At 46.6% G+C, this 18,501-nt stretch overlaps 1 protein-coding gene across 2 annotated transcripts in view; it reads right to left on the reverse strand.

Moving 5' to 3' along the window:
* SCARB2 (scavenger receptor class B member 2) overlaps nucleotides 1-16,347 on the reverse strand; it is a 37,863-nt gene extending 21,516 nt beyond the window's left edge. The window contains exons 1-3 of one of the 2 annotated variants that reach the window (XM_082236529.1): nucleotides 16,062-16,347; nucleotides 1,295-1,452; nucleotides 149-296 (exon numbers count right to left, since the gene is read on the reverse strand). In XM_082236529.1, coding sequence (XP_082092655.1) covers nucleotides 149-296; nucleotides 1,295-1,452; nucleotides 16,062-16,178 — 423 coding nt within the window. In that variant the 5' untranslated portion in view covers nucleotides 16,179-16,347. The remainder of the gene's footprint in view (nucleotides 1-148; nucleotides 297-1,294; nucleotides 1,453-16,061) is intronic. The other variant, XM_082236530.1, reaches the window with a different exon arrangement.
* Between the last annotated feature and the right edge of the window lie 2,154 nt (nucleotides 16,348-18,501).

An 18,501-nucleotide genomic window follows, 5' to 3' on the forward strand; every position in this document is an offset into this window, starting at 1 on the left:
GATGGGAGATGCAGATCAGCAATACCTGGCACAACAAAGTTCCCCCACCCATGCTTTACAGGCATAAGGTTCAATCACGGGCGTCTCCGATTAAAGCAGCACGAAAGCGACAATAAAATCCTTGCAAGCTGCCCAAAAGAAACCTCACCAGTGCAGGCATGTTTATAGTCCGGATCAGATGAGCTTCCGGGTCCCCCACGGACATCTCCGGCTCAAAGAAGTAAGTCTTTGGATTCAGAGAAGACACTTTTGTGCCGTTGTCTAAAAAGTGAACATTTACGTGGAGTCTGTGTTCCCTGCAGAGAAAGAGAGAAAGAGAGAGGGGAAAGTAGCATTTTAAAAATATCTCAGTTCATCCTAGTGCAGTACATCGACTCTAGTAAAACAGTGCCAAAGGCCAGAGGGTATAAGATCTCGCCGGAAGTTAAATGCCTTTATGGCAGACGCTGGTGTCACTGCCAGTACTGCTTCCCCACTCTGGTCAGAGCAGTGCCAGCTCAGAACCCCTAATCCATGCCCCATGTTGCGTATGCCACACTCCCATGGCAGCCATTTTCTGACTGGCACCCACAGCGCTTTCTGAATTTTTTTAAATGTGCCCACTGGTGCAAAAAGGTTGACGACGCTGCCTTAAGCTCTCTGAGAATGCACCAGTGGCACCTTGGTTGTCGAAAGGCTTAGCTCCCGAACAAATCTGTTCGACAGTGGAATTTGCTGCCAAGGAGTGTGGTGGAGTCTCCTACTTTGGAGGTCTTTAAGCAGAGGCTTGACAACCATATGTCAGGAGTGCTCTGATGGTGTTTCCTGCTTGGCAGGGGGTTGGACTCGATGGCCCTTGTGGTCTCTTCCAACTCTATGATTCTATGATTCTATGATTCTATGAAATCGGCTCCTGAACGCTGCAAACCCAGAAGTAAGTGTTCCGGTTTGCGAAGGTTTTTTTGGAAACTGAACGTCCGATGTGACTTCCGATTGCCAATCGGAAGCTGCGTCTTGGTTTTCAAACAGTTCCGGGAGTCGAACGGATTAAGTTCAACAACTAAGGTACCACTGTATTACTTATACAATATTATTTCTATATCCATGAGGGCTAGAAACTTACACAGATCCCAACTCTACAGTTAATTCTTCACCTACCAGCTCCTCTCTTACTTCTCTGAGTGGTCAAGTTGTTGTGACATTTTGACACCCTTGTGATTCCTGCTTTCACCATCATCCCTTGAATCTTATTTTGGGACCCAAAGCACAATCTCTTTATAAACTGTCTTGGAGTAATGAATGAAGCAAAAAATACCTGTAAGTGTATGGTCCAACTTGTCTCACAATGGGAGGTTCGCCTTCGACCACTTCCAAAGGATTGGTCAAGTTGAAAAAATAGAACTGCAAATAAACTGGCGGCGGAGGCTCCTCCCACATTTCAAAAAATTCTGTACCATTTTTTAACACGGTTTGCTACAAGGATGAAGAAGAAAGGAAGAACATTATTGATATACTTCCAGGATGTGCACCGAATAAGGGAATTGATCTACATGTGCAGCAGAACCACGTGATATACTGTAGCTTTCTGTGGACTGTGCCTTGCCTGGTGGTGGTCAGAAAACACTTCAAAAAGATCCAGCAGAAATTTAGAATATTTCCCCCCTGACATTCTGATTTTCTGCATGCGGGGATTTTTCCTCCTCTGCTCCCAGGAGCTCTCCAAAATGCAATCTCCGACATGCAGCCGGAATGGTAAGTCCAAGAACAAACCCTACACCATTTGATTCTATGTTCTGCGTTGATGAAATTCAATATTCCAGAGGGGTAGCTGTTTTAATCTGCTGCAATGGAACAAGGAAGAGTCTTGGGGTGCTGTAAAGACTAATCAATTTATTATAGCACAAAGTGGTCAAGTTCACTGCATCAGACGCATGAAATGTTACAGGTACACACACACACGTATAGAGAAAACCCATCACAAACGGTGGGGTCAAATGACCACGAGGCGCATAAACTCCAGTCTGTAAAAAATTGATTAAAGTTTGAAATATATGAATAATAACCACATTGATCACGCACAGGAGTAACTGTGATAACAAAAGTCATTGGTTGTGGCATTACAGTGGTACCTCGGGTTAAGTACTTAATTCGTTCTGGAGGTCCGTTCTTAACCTGAAGCACCACTTTAGCTAATGGGGCCTCCCGCTGCTGCTGCACTGCCGGAGCACGATTTCTGTTCTCATCCTGAAGCAAAGTTCTTAACCCGAGGTAATATTTCTGGGTTAGCCGAGTCTGTAACCTGAAGTGTATGTAACCTGAAGCATATGTAACCCGAGGTACCACTGTATAGTACATTCCTAAACGCATCAGAACTGTAGGAGTTGGAAGGGACCTCAAGGGTCATCTATCTCAACACATGGTCCCCCTTCCAAGTTGAAACCATACTGGACCCTGCTTAGCTTTGCAAATGTGCTAGAGTAACTCACAGGTCAACTGAACTAGGGCTGCTGCCTTAACTGTGAAGAGTTGTTGGGTGGGAGTTGAGGCTAAAATCCTTTCAATCCTTTCTATTCCCTTCCCTGCTTTCTATCACGTGTTCTCATGTGTCCATTTGAAGACTATCGACTGCCTCTTTCTGGAAGAAGATCAATATAAATTCAGTTCTTAAAGAACTGTGCAAAGAGTTAGCCAGCAGTAATGAAAATATTGATTTTACGCATGCTTTGCGGCTCTCTTCTTGTGCTAAATCCCCAAGTTGTTTCAAGGAACTCTGGGTAGTTTTTCATAACAGCGGAGGCAGCAACACCAAGCTTTTGAAGCAGACGATGTGCAGAGATAATGACTATTCCAAGGCCACTTAATCAGCCTTGTGGTGAACAAATATTAGAACCCAGCCACTATCCCTGTAACGACCCTCAAAATGTAACTTATCACATTTGTAAGTTGTTTTTTCCACAAGGAATTCAGGATAGCAATACAGGACGCTCTCACATTTTTTTACTGTGAGGCAGATTAGACTGACACAACGACTGAACCAAGATTGAAAAAATCACATTGGTAAGATTTAAGATCAACAGTTGAAACCTATGCATGTCCACTGTGAGTTCGGTGGGTTTTACTCCCAGGTAAGAAGGTACAGAATTGAGGGCGAAATTCTTGAATTGAATCTCTTCCCTACTGCATTTTAGACTGTACCACCCTCAGGGCAAGGACCTGTCTTGTTGGTCACCTTTACACACTTAGCAATTACTCAGAAGTAATTGCTAAGTTTAGTGAGAATAAGTCCCATGTAATTGGATTTTAGGGACGTGGGTGGTGCTGTGGGTTAAACCACAGAGCCTAGGACTTGCCGATCAGAAGGTCGGCGGTTCGAATCCCTGTGACGGGGTGAGCTCCCATTGCTCAGTCCCTGCTCCTGCCAACCTAGCAGTTTGAAAGCACATCAAAGTGCAAGTAGATAAATAGGTACCGTTCTGGCAGGAAGATAAATGGCGTTTCCATGCACTGCTCTGGTTCGCCAGAAGCGGCTTAGTCATGCTGGCCACATGACCCAGAAGCTCCCTTGGCCAATAAAGCGAGATGAGCACCACAACCCCAGAGTCGGTCATGACTGAACCTAATGGTCAGGGGTCCCTTTATCTTTACAGTGGTGCCTCACAAGACGAAATTAATTCGTTCCGTGAGTTTCTTCGTCTTGCGTTTTATTCGTCTTGCAAAGCACAGTGTCGGAAAAGTTTTGGAAAAGCTTCAAAAATCACCAGTCTTCAAAAACCTCAAAAAAGGCTACCACACCGCGTGCTATGAGTTGCTCCTCAAAGTCAAGTCGCAACTGTATTAACGGTTCTAAGAAAAAGGAAACAAACTTGCAAGACGTTTCCGTCTTGCGAAGCAAGCCCATAGGGAAAATCGTCTTGCGAAGCAACTCAAAAAACCAAAAACCCTTTCGTTTTGCGAGTTTTCCGTCTTGCAAGGCATTCTTCTTGCGAGGTACCACTGTAATTGGGTTTTATTTTTCCTCCCAAGCCCCATAATATTTTAAAGTAAATAATTGGGCATGATGTATTCGTAAATTAAGCACTTACAAAAACCCACAGGTTTCAGTGAGAGAGGTTGGTATGCAGATATCTCCACTGAAACCATTTAAACTTGAAAACAGAGGTGACTAACCTATGGTCCTCCAGAGGCTGCTGAACTTGTTGGCATCCATCTGTCGCGAGAGACAATGGAGTGAGCTTCTGGGGGTGAAGTCAAACTGCTGCATTAGCCGCACCAAAGCGACTTCTCCAGGGCACAAGCCTGGGCAGTATGTGTGGAAGTCCTGGGCTGCACAGAAGACAAGACCCCACTCTTGGCCTCGCTGATGTCCAGTATACCTGAAGGAGCATCTCCACCCCCATCGTTCTGCCCGGACACTGAGGTCCAGCTCCGAGGCCCTTCTGCCGGTTCCTTCTCTGCGAGAAGCCAAGTTACAGGGAACCAGGCAGAGGGCCTTCTCAGTAGTGGCACTCAACCTGTGGAACGCCCTCCCACCAGATGTCAAAGAGAAAAACAACTACCAGATTTTTAGAAGACATCTGAAGGCAGCCCTGTTTAGGGAAGCTTTTAATGTTTAATAGGTTATTGTATTTTAGTGTTTTGTTGGAAGCCGCCCAGAGTGGCGGGGGAAACCCAGCCAGATGGGCGGGGTATAAATAATCAATTATTATTATTATTATTATTATTATTATTATTATTATTATTAGGCCCAAAGGAAAGCAGAGTAAGACGTTTGGCACCAGCTTGGCTGCAGGAGTTGCCGGAAGGAGACATAAAAGGAGCCATCCAACTGTCTTAGGGAATCCGCTCCAAATTTGTGTAGGGTTTACTCCTGAGACTGTTCAAGACGTCCCATTTTAGGATCAGAGTTTTTCTTCTCCTAGATGGCCTACCTTCCCAGGCAGACAAGCCCAATCTGCCCTTACTCCAGCACATGCAGAAACCACCTTCTTGACCATTGGATCCACTATTATAGGTCCATATATAGCAACACCCTAGAGGTCCCGGGCCCTAAGGAAGTCAGATTAGCCTCAACCAGAGCCAGGGCCTTTTCAACATTGGCTCCGCACTGTCTCATGAGACCAGGGCTCTGCAGGATCTGATTTCTTTCCGCAGGGCCTGTAAGACAGAGTTGTTCCGCCTGACCTTTGGCTTGGAATCAACTTGATCTCCTTCCCCTCTTTCCTTTCTCCTTCTGTGATGGAACCCCTGTTTGGGGACTTCCCTGGCTTTTTTCTGGTCCACGTAGGACCAGTCTGGATAGTTGGCCTTGGTGAAGATTTGACGTTTTCATCCCCAAAAAGTTTTTGATTTGAGTTTCTACTGAAATGAGGATGCATTTTAATGTTGTATTTTAATCTTATTTTTAAGTTGTATTTTAATCAATTGTTTTTATACCTGGTGTCAGCCGCGCTGAGCCTGGTCTTGGCTGGGGAGGGCAGGGTATAAATTTATTTATTTATTTATTTATTTATTTATTTATTTATTTATTTTTATTATTTTCATCTGCTCAATTCTATCTTTGCATGCAGGGGAAATCCCTAACACACTGAGGGTTTGAGACCCATCGGCTACCCTCACCTGGTTTAGCTGGTCAGTCAAAGCCGTTTCCTGGGGTGTGGCCACTGTCACCTGCCGACGGCTTCTAGGAGTCACAGGTGAGAGCTGACCGCAGGGTGGGGACCAAAGGTGGACAAACTACCTCCGAAGGAGCATGATGTGTCCCCATCAGAGGTACTTTCCCCTCCCCTAACACCCAATATACCCTATTGCTGAACTACAGCTCCCATGATTCCTAATCACTGGCCGTATTGGCAGGGGCCCAAGGGATGGCAGAATCAAAGAGAGAAACGGGTTGGGAAGATGAAAAGGGAGCTTAGCGGTTGCATAAGGTGAAAGGAGGTGTTATTGGGGATGGGTGAGGATCGCAAGTGGAGCAAGCTGTGGGGCGGACCTCCACCAGACTTTCCAAAACATTCCAATGCCATTTACTGAGCTAATTCAAAACAAGTGCAGAAACACCTAGGCTCTGCTTATCAGTGCTTCTTCAAAGATATAACCATAGAACCGTGGTGTTGGAAGGGAACCTGAGGATCGACTATTCCAGGCATGGCCAAACTTGGCCCTCCAGATGTTTTGGGACTACAATTCCCATCATCCCTGACCACTGGTCCTGTTAGCTAGAGATGATGGGAGTTGTAGTCCCAAAACATCTGGAGGGCCAAGTGTGGCCATGCAAGGTGCAGTCCAACCCCGTGAAATGGAGGAATATAATATGCTGGAGACCCCCCCCCCCCAATGTCAGTTATTTTGACTACAGTGGTACCTCGGGTTAAGAACTTAATTCATTCTGGAGGTCCGTTCTTAACCTGAAGCTGTTCTTAACCTGAGGTACCACTTTAGCTAATGGGGCCTCCTGTTAGGATATTTCCGTTCCACCTTAAAAGGGAGCAGGCTTTGTGAGTCAGAGTCTGCGTATTTCCTGTTTCACAGGATGTTTCTGTTGTGTCTTTTGTTTTCGCTCTCTCTGTGTCAGAGACACTGAAGCAGGCAGTCATGCTTTTCTTTGTTCTGATCAACGCTGAATAAAACTTGTAAATAATGCTCTCCTGCGTGCAACTTCTGCTGTGAATTATCTGCTGATAGAGAGCGTGCATCGGCTCTAGAATGTGGCAGGCTATTTCTGGAGCTCATGTCGCTAATTGCTGATACTGCGTGTCTACGGGAGATCAATGGACGTCCGGACACGGCTTGGGAGCCATGATAGACTTTGTCTCCCTGGCAGTATCCCAACACCTCCTGCTGCCGCGCGATTTCTGTTCTCATCCTGAAGCAAAGTTCTTAACCCGAGGTACTATTTCTGGGTTAGCGGAGTCTGTAACCTGAAGCATCTGTAACCCGAGGTACCACTGTACTATCAAATCTGGCCTTTGGCAAAACCTCTTCTTGATTACACTGTTTGGAAGTGAATTACTCAGAAGTGATTCCATTTGCCTTTTCCAGCGGAATTTCCCGCACTTCCTACTGCATGCCAAATCAGTAGTATGGGAAGCAATCAGGTGGGCAGGTGGTTCTAGCGACCTTCATTTGTGCCTTCTTATTAGTGTCCCATGAACTACACATAGCCCAGTAATTAGAACATCTGCTCTGCATGCAGAAAGACCTTGGTTCAATCCCCCAGCATCTCCAAGTAGGACATGGAATGTCTCCTCAGTGCACTACCAATCCATATAGATGAGGGCTGGGGACATATTCCACCTGGCAGACCATCTCTCTCTCTCTCTCTCTCTCTCTCTCTCACACACACACACACACACACCAGCAACCCATTGGCCAACAATGACAGGCAAGAGGGACCATCTCCCTGCTCAAGTTGGCCAGGGGTGGTGGTGGTGGGCTGAGATAGTGACCATCAGAACTGAACATCTGGTGATAGGTAGAGAGTTCAATCCTGCTTCCTGCAGGTATCAGGTGTGTGCCCAGCCAATCCAGACACATCTCAACCTGCCCCCGTACCTGACATCACAAATAACGCCAGGGCAGGTGGGTGAAGTTTGGGGAAAACGGCCTGGTAGGACCGATTTCATAGCATCAGAGAACTGTAGTGTTGGAAGAGACCATAAAGACCCTCTAGTTCAACTTCCCGCAATACAGGAACCGTTGTCCCAGTGTGAGGCTTGAACCCACAACCCTGAGATTATGAGTCTCATGCTCTATACTGACTGAGCTGTGAAAGGTCCATGGGCGAGAGATTTTCCCGTCCCTGGTATACACAATGCCGAGCAAGATGAACCAATTGTATGACACCATAGAAGGCAGCTTCCATTATTCTCTATGTTGAAAGGTGTGTCTCAATGCAGGAGCCACTGCAATGGAGATGAAACTCTATCATGCTTAGTAGCTCATTGCAATTTTCAAATTTAGGTTTCAAGCGCACATCTTGAGATGTGCTGATTGCCGAAATCTGTGCCACAGAATCTGGGCTCGGCTGCATTTAGTGGCTTTAATGAGTTTCATTGTATAATAAAATATTCTGCAGTGCCCTTGTTCTACAAGTGCTATTAAGAAACATGACCTGCAGTTCGAAACAGCTTTTTAAAAAGCCTCCCACTCCAGGAAAGCAGGGAATCTGGCATTCGCTGTCTAGTTTTTGTCATATACTGAAGAACCACCTTTTTATCTTGGACGTTAACAAGTGAGATAGCCAGGTAGGCAGGCAAGAGATGATCCTCAGCAAACAGTCACATCGAAGCTAATCAGTCAAACTTCCTGCTTGGAATTCTAAGGAATTCCCAAGAAAAATGATAACTTAAACATCAGTCTCTCTCCCTCCTTTCACCTTTCCTGTAACCTCTCCCACATTCAAGAAAGCCGTTTGCCATAAAGCCTGCTGTTCCATCATCCCAAGAACAACTCCCTTAACAGAAAAGGAGCAAGATACTATCTGAAAGCTTTCTACCTATTGCACCAACTACAATTCATCTCCAGTTTTGCAAATATAAAAGACAACCTCATTTCTTCTTTACTTCTGTTTTCTGCCTCACAAGGAACCTATGTACAGTATTTTGCTAAGAGATGAGGATGAGTAGAGGATTAGATTTTAAATTCTTTTTTAAAAATACTAGAGAGTCTGCCACAATTGTTTCTTTCTCTCAACGGCCTTGGTACAATCCTGCTATCACCCAATACAGGCTAATCTACTTAAGTCTTCAAACCTCCTTCAGGTCTCCATCATGTGACTTTTCATCAGGCGTAAAAGGTTAAGGAAAATCTGCAAAGCAATTAGCCTGATGGCAGGTTTTGAAGAACCTGAAAGTTTGCTTGATATTTTGTGAAATGTTAGTTGTTCCTAATAAAGCTACTGTCCTGTTGCAGATTTTGTTTTTCCGATGGACCAAGATGCCTTTTTCTGTTTGCATTCCAGAAGGCTCAGAGAGGCTGCTTCAGAAAAAACAAAGGCCTCTTTTTCTCACCGGACAGAGCAGGAAACAGCAAACAAGTCCGTGCAGATAGCAGCAGAAGTCTGCGAGGGTGGAAGAGGTTACAAATAGGCTCTTCCTCAGCTGACGAATGAACCTGGCACATAAAAGGATGCATTAGATGCACGGCTTGATTTTGCACAAAGCAGGGACACATCAAACCCAAATAAGGGTGATGGGCAAAAAAGATAAGCAGCAGAGAACCCAGTCGTGCAGTAAGAGGAACGTGTTTGACCAGGTTGGGTTTTGACATTGCTCGCCCACATAAACCACACCTTCACAACGGAACAGCACTGCTAACTTGGAAGCAGTGCCAAAGTAGGTCTAAACTGCATGTGAGGGCCTCAGAAATCACATGCAGATAAAGTAGATGCCCTTTTGAAGACTCCTCCAGTGGCAGAGCATGCAGAAGGTCCCAAAAGAAGGTCCCTTTGCATGCAGAAGGTCCCAAAAGCACTCCCTGGAAGGGCTGGGAGAGACATCTGTCTGAAACTCTGGACACAGTAGCCAGCCAGCAAGTAGACAGTATTGAGCTAGCTCAGGGGTCGGCAACCTAAGGCCCATGGGCAACAAGTGGCCCATGGAAATTGTTTAACCGGCCCATGGACCCCTGCCGCCTGCTTGGTAGGATCTCGTGCGCCGCGCTAAACCGGCGCAGAGCAGAGAGGGGACCGCCTTCCACAGCGCTGGCCAGCTTCCCATTGGCTGCAGGAAGCTCCTGCAGCCAGTTCAAAGCTGTGCGCGCCTCCCCTGCACCGGAAACAGTGTTTGCGCATGAGTGCATGCGTACGCACACACTCCGAACCACCACGGCGTCTGCAGGACCGTGAGCCAGCCCAAGCCACAATAACTTTGCTGACCCCTGAGCTAGCTGGATCAGGGGTCTGACTCTGTATAAGTGCTTTTATATACAGTGGTACCCCGCAAGACGAACGCCTCGGAAGACGAAAAACTTGCTAGACGAAGGAGTTTTTCGTTTTCTTAGCCGCTTCGCAAGACGCATTTCCCTATGGGCTTGCTTCGCAAAACGAAGCTTGCCCCGCAAGCTCCGGGGATAGGGGGAAGTGCAGCGCGTCTTCCCTGCTGTCCCCAGACCTCCTTTGAAGCAAGGGGCGGCGGGGAGAAGATCGCTTCTCCCCGTTGCCATCCCCTCTCTCCCCGGACCCCTTTTGAAGCAAGGGGCGGCAACGGGGAGAAGCGATCTTCTCCCCTCCGCCCCTTGCTTCAAAAAAGGGGACAGAGGGGAAGGCGCGCGCGCCTTCCCCTCTCTCCCCGGACCCCTTTTGAACCAAGGGGTGGCAACGGAGAGAAGCGATTCTCCCTGCTGCCCCTTCCCTTGCTTTAAAACAGGTCCGGGGACAGAGGGGAAGGTGCGCAGCACTTCCCCTCTGTCCCCGGACGGTCTCCATAGGAACACATTGATTGATTTTCAATGCATTCCTATGGGAAACTGTGCTTCGCAAGACGAAAAACTCGCAAGAAGAAAAAACTTGCGGAACGAATTAATTTCGTCTTGCGAGGCACCACTGTGTGTGTGTGTGTGTGTGTGTGTATGTGTGTGTGTGTGTGTACACACACACACACACACACACACACAGTGGTACCTCAGGTTGCATACACTTCAGGTTACAGACTCCGCTAACCCAGAAATAGTACCTCGGGTTAAGAACTTTGCTTCAGGATGAGAACAGAAATCGTGTGGCGGCGGCGGCGCAGAGGCAGTGAGAGGCCCCATTACCTAAAATGGTGCTTCAGGTTAAGAACAGTTTCAGGTTAAGAACGGACCTCCGGAACGAATTAAGTACTTAACCTGAGGTACCACTGTATATGAGTTTCTAACACTGCTACAAAGATACAGTTTTTGCACATTATCTCTGTGGCATATTTGCCGATTCTGTGGGATCGGATCCTGTGTCATGGTGCTCATGTGACAAAAGGGTCACATGTCTAGGTTACACCCCCCCCCGACATGGCTCCTGTTGAGGCAGCTGCATCACAGCTGCACTTGAGAATGCAAGAAGAGCTATTCTGAATCAGACCAAAGGCCTGTGTGGTCAAAAGGTCTCAGTTCCTCTTTGTGCATCTGGGAAACCCACAAGCAGTACTTGAGAGTAGTAGCTTTCATCTGCCATTGTTTTCCAGCAGTGTTAGAAGCTCAAGATGCTAAATGGCTCCTAAACCAAGGTTACAGTCGCCAACATGGAAGGTCTAGTTGCCCTTTGGGGGCAGGACGGCTCTAGAGTCTTATTTTTCAAATAATGGACAGACTGTGATTGACTCTCAGCTGGTTCAGGTGACAACCCTGAGCTAGGTTAAGAGCTTTGAGAACTTAAAGATGAAAAGTCACTCGATCCAGGGATAGTCCATGAATCTATCAGCCTGCTCTGACCTCTTTTTCTTAATGGTGACTGCTCCTGCTCAGGCTGCACAGGAAAAGCATTTTGGTTCCAGAAACTCATTCCCATTATTCAGGGCCCTAAGGAAGTCAGACTATCCTCCACCAGGGCCAGGGACTTCTCAATGATGGCTCCGACCTGGTGGAATGCTCTGTCCTATGAGACCAGGGCCCTGCAGGATTTAACTTTCCGCAGGGCTGTAAGACAGAGCTATTCCGCCTGACTTTCAACTTGAACTTAGCCTGATCTTTTCTTCCCCTTCTTTCTTCCCTCCCCCTCCCCTTTTTATGAAGATTACCCGTTCTGGGATCCCACAGCTAATTCTCCCCTGGTCTCCTCGCTGGCCCAAGTAGGACTAATTTAGCCAGCTAGCCCTGGTGATCATCTAATGTTTATTTAATGGATTTTCCTCCTAAATTGATTGTTGAATTCTGAATTTATTGTTATTCACGTTTTATACTGTATTTTATGCTGTTTTTTGTTGCAGCAATTAAATGTTTTAAATTTGTTGTTAGCCGCCCTGAGCCCAGTTTTCTGAACCAGGAAGGGCAGGGTATAAATAAACATTTATTATTATTATTATTATTATTATTTCTGGAACCTGAGACGGTGTTTGCTGTTTCAGAAGGTCTCCCATCCAAACACTGACCAGACTCAGACCTGCTTAGCTTTAGTAAGTCAGTGGTCTCATGTTCCTTTGGATCATACCCTGCGACAAAAGATTTATTACATTTCTACGCCGCTTTCCATTCTAATGAATCCCAAAGTGGCTTGCAAACAATGAACAACGGTAACATGGTGGAACAGAATCGAACATCACAGACACATAGAATAATGCATAGCTCAGTTGGTGGAGCACGGGACTCTTAATTTTTGCTTTCTCATCCAAGGCTCTCAACTCTCACCCACTCATGCCACACCCCTTGTTTCAAGTTTAGGTGCTTGCTCATACTGCTGCTTCGTACACTGGGGGTGGGGGAGAGAGAGAGAGAGACCTTTCCAGCCCATGGCCTGCATTTCCTCACGAGGAACCGTACAGGGCCTGCTAGAAGGGTCACAGGTAAAAGAGGAGAGGGCAAAAGGTTCTGCTCTTCCATTTGCATAGCAGCCCACATTAAATCTGTGCAAAAGTCTAGAGCTCTTACATGTACACACAGGAACCTCTTCATCCATCCATCTATTCAGTAAGCAAGCAGCATTATCAAAAGTTCAAGGACTTGTGCCCAGCAGAAGCACTCCAGAAGAGTGAGGATCAGAGCTGGTGAGGGGGGTGGCCTGGGGTGAGTCCCAGGGGCCAGAGAGAGGACTCCCAGAGGTTCCCAACCCCTGACCTACACCGACAGATACATATACTGTACACATGTACAGTCATACCTCGGGTTACAGATGCTTCAGGTTGCGTTTTTTCAGGTTACGGACCGCCGAAACCTGGAAGTACCGGAACGGGTTACTTCCAGGTTTCGGCGGTCACGCATGCGTAGAAGCGCTAAATTGCGCTTTGTGCATAAGCGCCGAATTGCAACCTGCACATGCACAGACGTGCTGCTGTGGACACTGCGGGTTGCGAACGTGCATCCCGCACGGATCACGTTTGCAACCCGAGAGTTCACTGTATTTTGTATAACAGCTTAGCAACATTCACTGACACAAGTTTAACACTGGTACTTGTCTAGCTCTTGCGCTAAGAATTCAAAGTACTGCTCAGGTATTAGATTACGGACTTTTACAACAACTCTGGAGTGGCAAGTTGTTCTGATGCTAAATAAAAGAAGGCCGACAGAAAGTACCTGTCATCCAGGAGTAGCTCTCGTCTCTCTTGGGCATTGTTAGCCAATTGGTGTCGAAGAAAGATAGAACTTTTTTTATGTATGCTACCACAGCAGCAAGAATACTCATCGCAAAGCATTGGAAGACCCAAGATCTACCCACTCTGGAAGAATGGCAGATGAAGGTGATAGATTACATGACATTGGCTGAAATGACCGACAGAATCCGTGAGCAGGGGAAAGAGACGGCGGATGAAGATTGGAAGAAATTTAAAATTTATCTCAAGAAATATTACAAAATTGATGAATGCTAAAATGTGGAGGTTTTTAGTAAGAAAAGGAGGTTACAGCGACAAAAGATTAAGTAAAAGAAAAGAACAAATAAGGGACAAATTTGATAAAATTAAGTTTAGGATTTGCTGAAATAATTTTGGAAATTGGGATGTAGAAAGGGGAGGTTTGGGGGAGTCAGAGAAGTGAGGTTTATGAAAAAAAAGAGATGAAACTATACATGTTTGTTTGTTTGTTTCTTTATTTGTTTGTATTGTTTATAAAAATTTTGTAAAACCAATAAAAAATATTTTTTAAAAAAAGGAGTAGCTCTCGTCAGGAGAGAGATGTGCAAGAACCTAAGAGACCTGCTGGATCAGGCCAGCGGCCACCTATTCCTGAATCCTGTTCTCAGAGTGGAAAACCCATAAGTAGGACCAAGTAGAGCTTCATATTGTTTTACATGAACTGCTTAGAGGCTATTTTGATTAAGCAGTATATAAATCTTGTTACTTAAACAAACTCTCTCCCTCTAAATATCTGGCCGGGGCCTCTTTTTCGCCTGTGAAATTACTTCATGCGTTTCCTTCTCAGTATTCTATTTGGCATTTACGATTCCCCTCCCTGACTCCTAGATTAATTACTGTATACATTACCTCTCTTCCCAAACCACTGCTGAGCATTTCCCAGTTCTCTGTTCATCTCACGCTTTTAAGACTGCAAACCTCTATGAGAAACCTCTCTGTTTCTGCATAATAAACTATGAAACCTCAGTTAACAAACCATGTGACTTTTAATCTCAGGGTCCTGGGTTCGAGTCTCATTTGGGCAAAAGAGTCCCTTCCACCTCTACGATTCAGTGATTCTTCTCTCATAATGGCGATGAGTTCATGGCAGTGAAGAAAGCTGATCAGGACTCCCCCGCTTCCGAGTTCACACTGGTAACCACCAAACTATGCCAGATCTACAGAACGGAACTATGTTACATGAACATACTGCCTCTGAGGATGTGCCAACTGCCGTTCGCTCACCGCCAAGTACCCTAACGCTCAGGGGCAATTCACACATGTATGTCAATCAACCACAAGGTCATAAAAAGGAGCTATCACAGCTTAACCACCAGGGCCAAGGTTCAGGCATAGGTAAACTCCAGCCCTCCAGATGTTTGGGACTACAATTCCCATCATCCCTAGCTAACAGGACCAGTGGTCAGGGATGATGGGAACTGTAGCCCCAAACATCTGGAGGGCCGGAGTTTGCCTATGCCTGGCCAAGATCCTTCAACAGCATCTGGCACAGCTTTGAACATAGAACTTTTTCAGCGCCGTGAGTTCACACCATTACCTGCCAGTCATTAAGTGTTGGGCAACTGTGACGAAAAACCAAGGAAGGCACATGTTGTGCAACCCAAGTGGCGTTAGCTTTGAGGAGCAGGGATTCCGTCACAGAAATATTGGCTTCTAAGTGCTGACTGATTTAATTTATGCCATGCATAAGGGGAAGGAGCTGCTGTCGCAACAAAGGGAGACACAATGCTTGTGATGAAAATGCAAAGATCCATTCCCAAGTTGTGTTGCTTTCCTAGTGCCATCGTTTTATACATGGGAGGGCAGTTGAAGAAGCTTGGGGGGGGGGGAAATGTTTAAAAGTATTTTTCCAAAAAAAAACCCAGGGTCCTTTTTGTTGGGAATAACTCAGATGGAAATTCCCAGGTGTTGGAAAAGGTTATTTATGTATGCCACTACCGCAGCTTGTATTTTGTTAGCCCAAAAACGGAAAACGAGCAAAGTCCCAACTAAAGAAGATTGGCAACTTAAACTGATGGAATGTGCGCAGTTTGCGGACCTAACATATAGAATAAAAGAACAGGAAGAACACATGTTTAAAGAATATTGGAAAATGTTTATTGAATATATGGAGGAAAATTGTGTTTATTTGAAAACATGGGCAGCATTATGATAAATTCAACAGTGTAAATAAGTTTTGATGGATATAATAATGGAATACTGAATGGTTTAATTTATATAAAATTTATCTTGTGCAAAATGAAGTGAAGTCATTGATATTTCAAGTTTGGTTAAATTTATGTTTGACATTTTAGAATATTCACTTAATTTAAAATTTAAACTAAAAAAAGAAAGCAAAGCAACTGCACAACTTGGGTAAGTGTTGATTCCCTGTCCTCTCTTCTATTTTACAGTGAACTTTTCACTACCCCCCAATGAACACCCAGATTCTCTGCAAGTGATAAATACAAACAGCATCCACGTTCATGTGTTCTCCTATGTATTGTCTTTTCCCATAATTAATGCCTGCAAATAATTTTTTAAAAAATAAAATCCCCTGGAGACGGTGCCGTATGTTTGATGGGAAGTGATGGTGAGAAAAAGTTCTGTCCCAAGAGTGACAAAGTGCAAAGAGAGACAAACATAGGAGGGAATTTTAAAGGGCGCGTTTTGTTTTTCTTTTAAAAAATACAGGTCAAAGCTTATATAGAACAATCCCCAGATAAGCCTTCAGATGATCTCTCCCCACCCCCCGCCGGCCGCCTCGCCCCAACCACCTGAGCGCAACCCTAAGGCCCCAACCCTCCTTTAAGCGTAACGTGTGAATGCGATCGGATGCGCGCTCCTCACCTGTCGGACTTGCAGCTCCACGGCTTTCTGCAAGACGCGGGCCACGAGCAGGGCGACGCTGGCGATGAGCAGGGTCATGGACAGCACGCCCACCGTGCCCAGGCAGAGCTTCCTCATGGCGGCGAGAGGGGCGAGCGAGAGAGCGGCTAGGCCGGGCCGAGGGCGCTGCGTAAATGCGCCGGGCGGAGAAGGCGAGCTTGCTCCGCGCCCTTCCCACTGGGCGCTCCCAGCCCAGGGCCGACCAGGCGCTGCCTCCCGGCCAAGCGCCTCCCTCGGCCCGAGAAGGCGGAGGGAGAGAAGCCGGGTCCGGAGGGGCGGCGGAGGCGGCGGCTGTTTGGGGGCGGAGCGACGCGCTTCGGTTTCGGTTTCCCGAAAAGGCGCACGACCCAGCGAGGCCACCCGGCTCCCCAAGGCGCGCCGGCTGGTGCGCCTGCCCGGGATGAGCGCAGCGCTGGGCGAGGCGGTGAGCTGGTAGGGAAGCCCCGAAGCGGCCTGACTGTTGGTGCTGCTGGGCTATTCACCGCCGGCCAGGCCCCGCGGCTTTCCCCAGCCAAGGAAAACACTAGCCGGATTAGTCACGCAATCTCTTCCGCTGTCTGCGCTGCCGGCGATGCACTTTCCCCTCCACACAATCGGCTCGTCTTTTGTTTCTTTGCAGAGCCCTGATTTGCAATTTTTGCAGATTGATCTTTTGCAGATTCTTCTCGCTTGCTGGAAATCTCCCAAGTGGGGAGAGACGCTGGTTGCACTTAATAATAATAATAATAATTTATTATCTATACCCCGCCCATCTGGCTGGGCCTCCCCAGCCACTCTGGGCGGCTTCCATAAAAACCGAAAATACAGTAAAATATCACACGTTAAAAACTTCCCTGAATAGGGCTGCCTTAAGATGTCTTCTGAATGTCAGGTAATAATAATAATAATAATAATTTATTATTTATATAGTGGTACCTCGGGTTACATAGGCTTCAGGTTACATGCACGTCAGGTTACAGACTCGGCTAACCCAGAAATAGTGCTTCAGGTTAAGAACTTTGCTTCAGGATGAAAACAGAAATCGGGTTCCGGCGGCAGCAGGAGGCCCCATTAGCTAAAGCGGTGCTTCAGGTTAAGAACAGTTTCAGGTTAAGTACAGACCTCCGGAACAAATTGAGTACTTAACCTGAGGTACCACTGTACTCTCTTCTTGAGAGTCCCATGGACTGCAAGAAGATGAAACCTATCCATTCTGAAGGAAATCAGCCCTGAGTGCTCACTGGAAGGACAGATCCTGAAGCTGAGGCTCCAATACTTTGGCCACCTGATGAGAAGAGAAGACTCCCTGGAAAAGACCCTGATGTTGGGAAAGATGGAGGGCACAAGGAGAAGGGGACGACAGAAGATGAGATGGTTGGACAGTGTTCTCGAAGCTACCAGCATGAGTTTGATCAAACTGGGGGAGGCAGTGGAAGACAGGAGTGCCTGGCGTGCTCTGGTCCATGGGGTCACGAAGAGTCAGACATGACTAAACAACAACCACAACAACATTTATACCCTGCCCATCTGGCTGGGCTTCCCCAGCCACTCTGGGCAGCTTCCAAGAAAATATTAAAATACAGTACTCAGGTCCTGCATGCAGGCTTCCCTCAGAAACACCTGGTTGGCCACTGTGAGAACAGGGTACTGGACAGTGCCAGATTTACGTATAAGTTAAACAAGCTATAGCTTGGGGCCCCACTCTCTTGGCGCCCCAAAAAAAATTTAAAGGGGAAAAAACAACGATGTACATTTCCAAAATATGAGATAAAAAACAAATAAAATAAAACCTACATACAGCAACTGTGTTTTGTGTTGTGTTGGCTCCTATTTGTTATGTGCAAATGGCTTTAGATACCTATTAAAGGTAAAGGGACCCCTGACCATTAGGTCCAGTCCTGGCCGACTCTGGGGTTGCGGCGCTCATCTCGCTTTACTAACCGAGGGAGCCAGTGTACAGCTTCCGGGTCATGTGGACAGCATGACTAAGCCGCTTCTGGCGAACCAGAGCAGCGCACGGAAACGCCATTTACTTTCCCGCCGGAGCGGTACCTATTTATCTTCTTGCACTTTGACATGCTTTCGAACTGCTAGGTTGGCAGGAGCTGGGACCGAGCAACGGGAGCTCACCCCGTCGCGGGGATTCAAACCGCCGACCTTCTGATCGGCAAGCCCTAGGCTCTGTGGTTTAACCCACAGCGCCACCTGCGTCCCATTTTAGATACCTATTAGGTCCATAAATTACCATATGGCATATATTCAACACAAAAAACAGTGACAATTTGTTGTTGACAAAGGACAGCTGGACATATAAAGGGTCCCATTATCTTCAGTAGCTTAGAGCCTCAGCAAACCTAAATCCAGCCCTGGTACTGGACTGTTGCTATGTCATAGAATCACTACATGGTAGAGTTGGAAGGGA

Source organism: Podarcis vaucheri, assembly GCF_965113315.1.
Source record: "Podarcis vaucheri genome assembly, chromosome: 9".
NCBI classification, from domain to species: Eukaryota; Metazoa; Chordata; class Lepidosauria; order Squamata; family Lacertidae; genus Podarcis; species Podarcis vaucheri.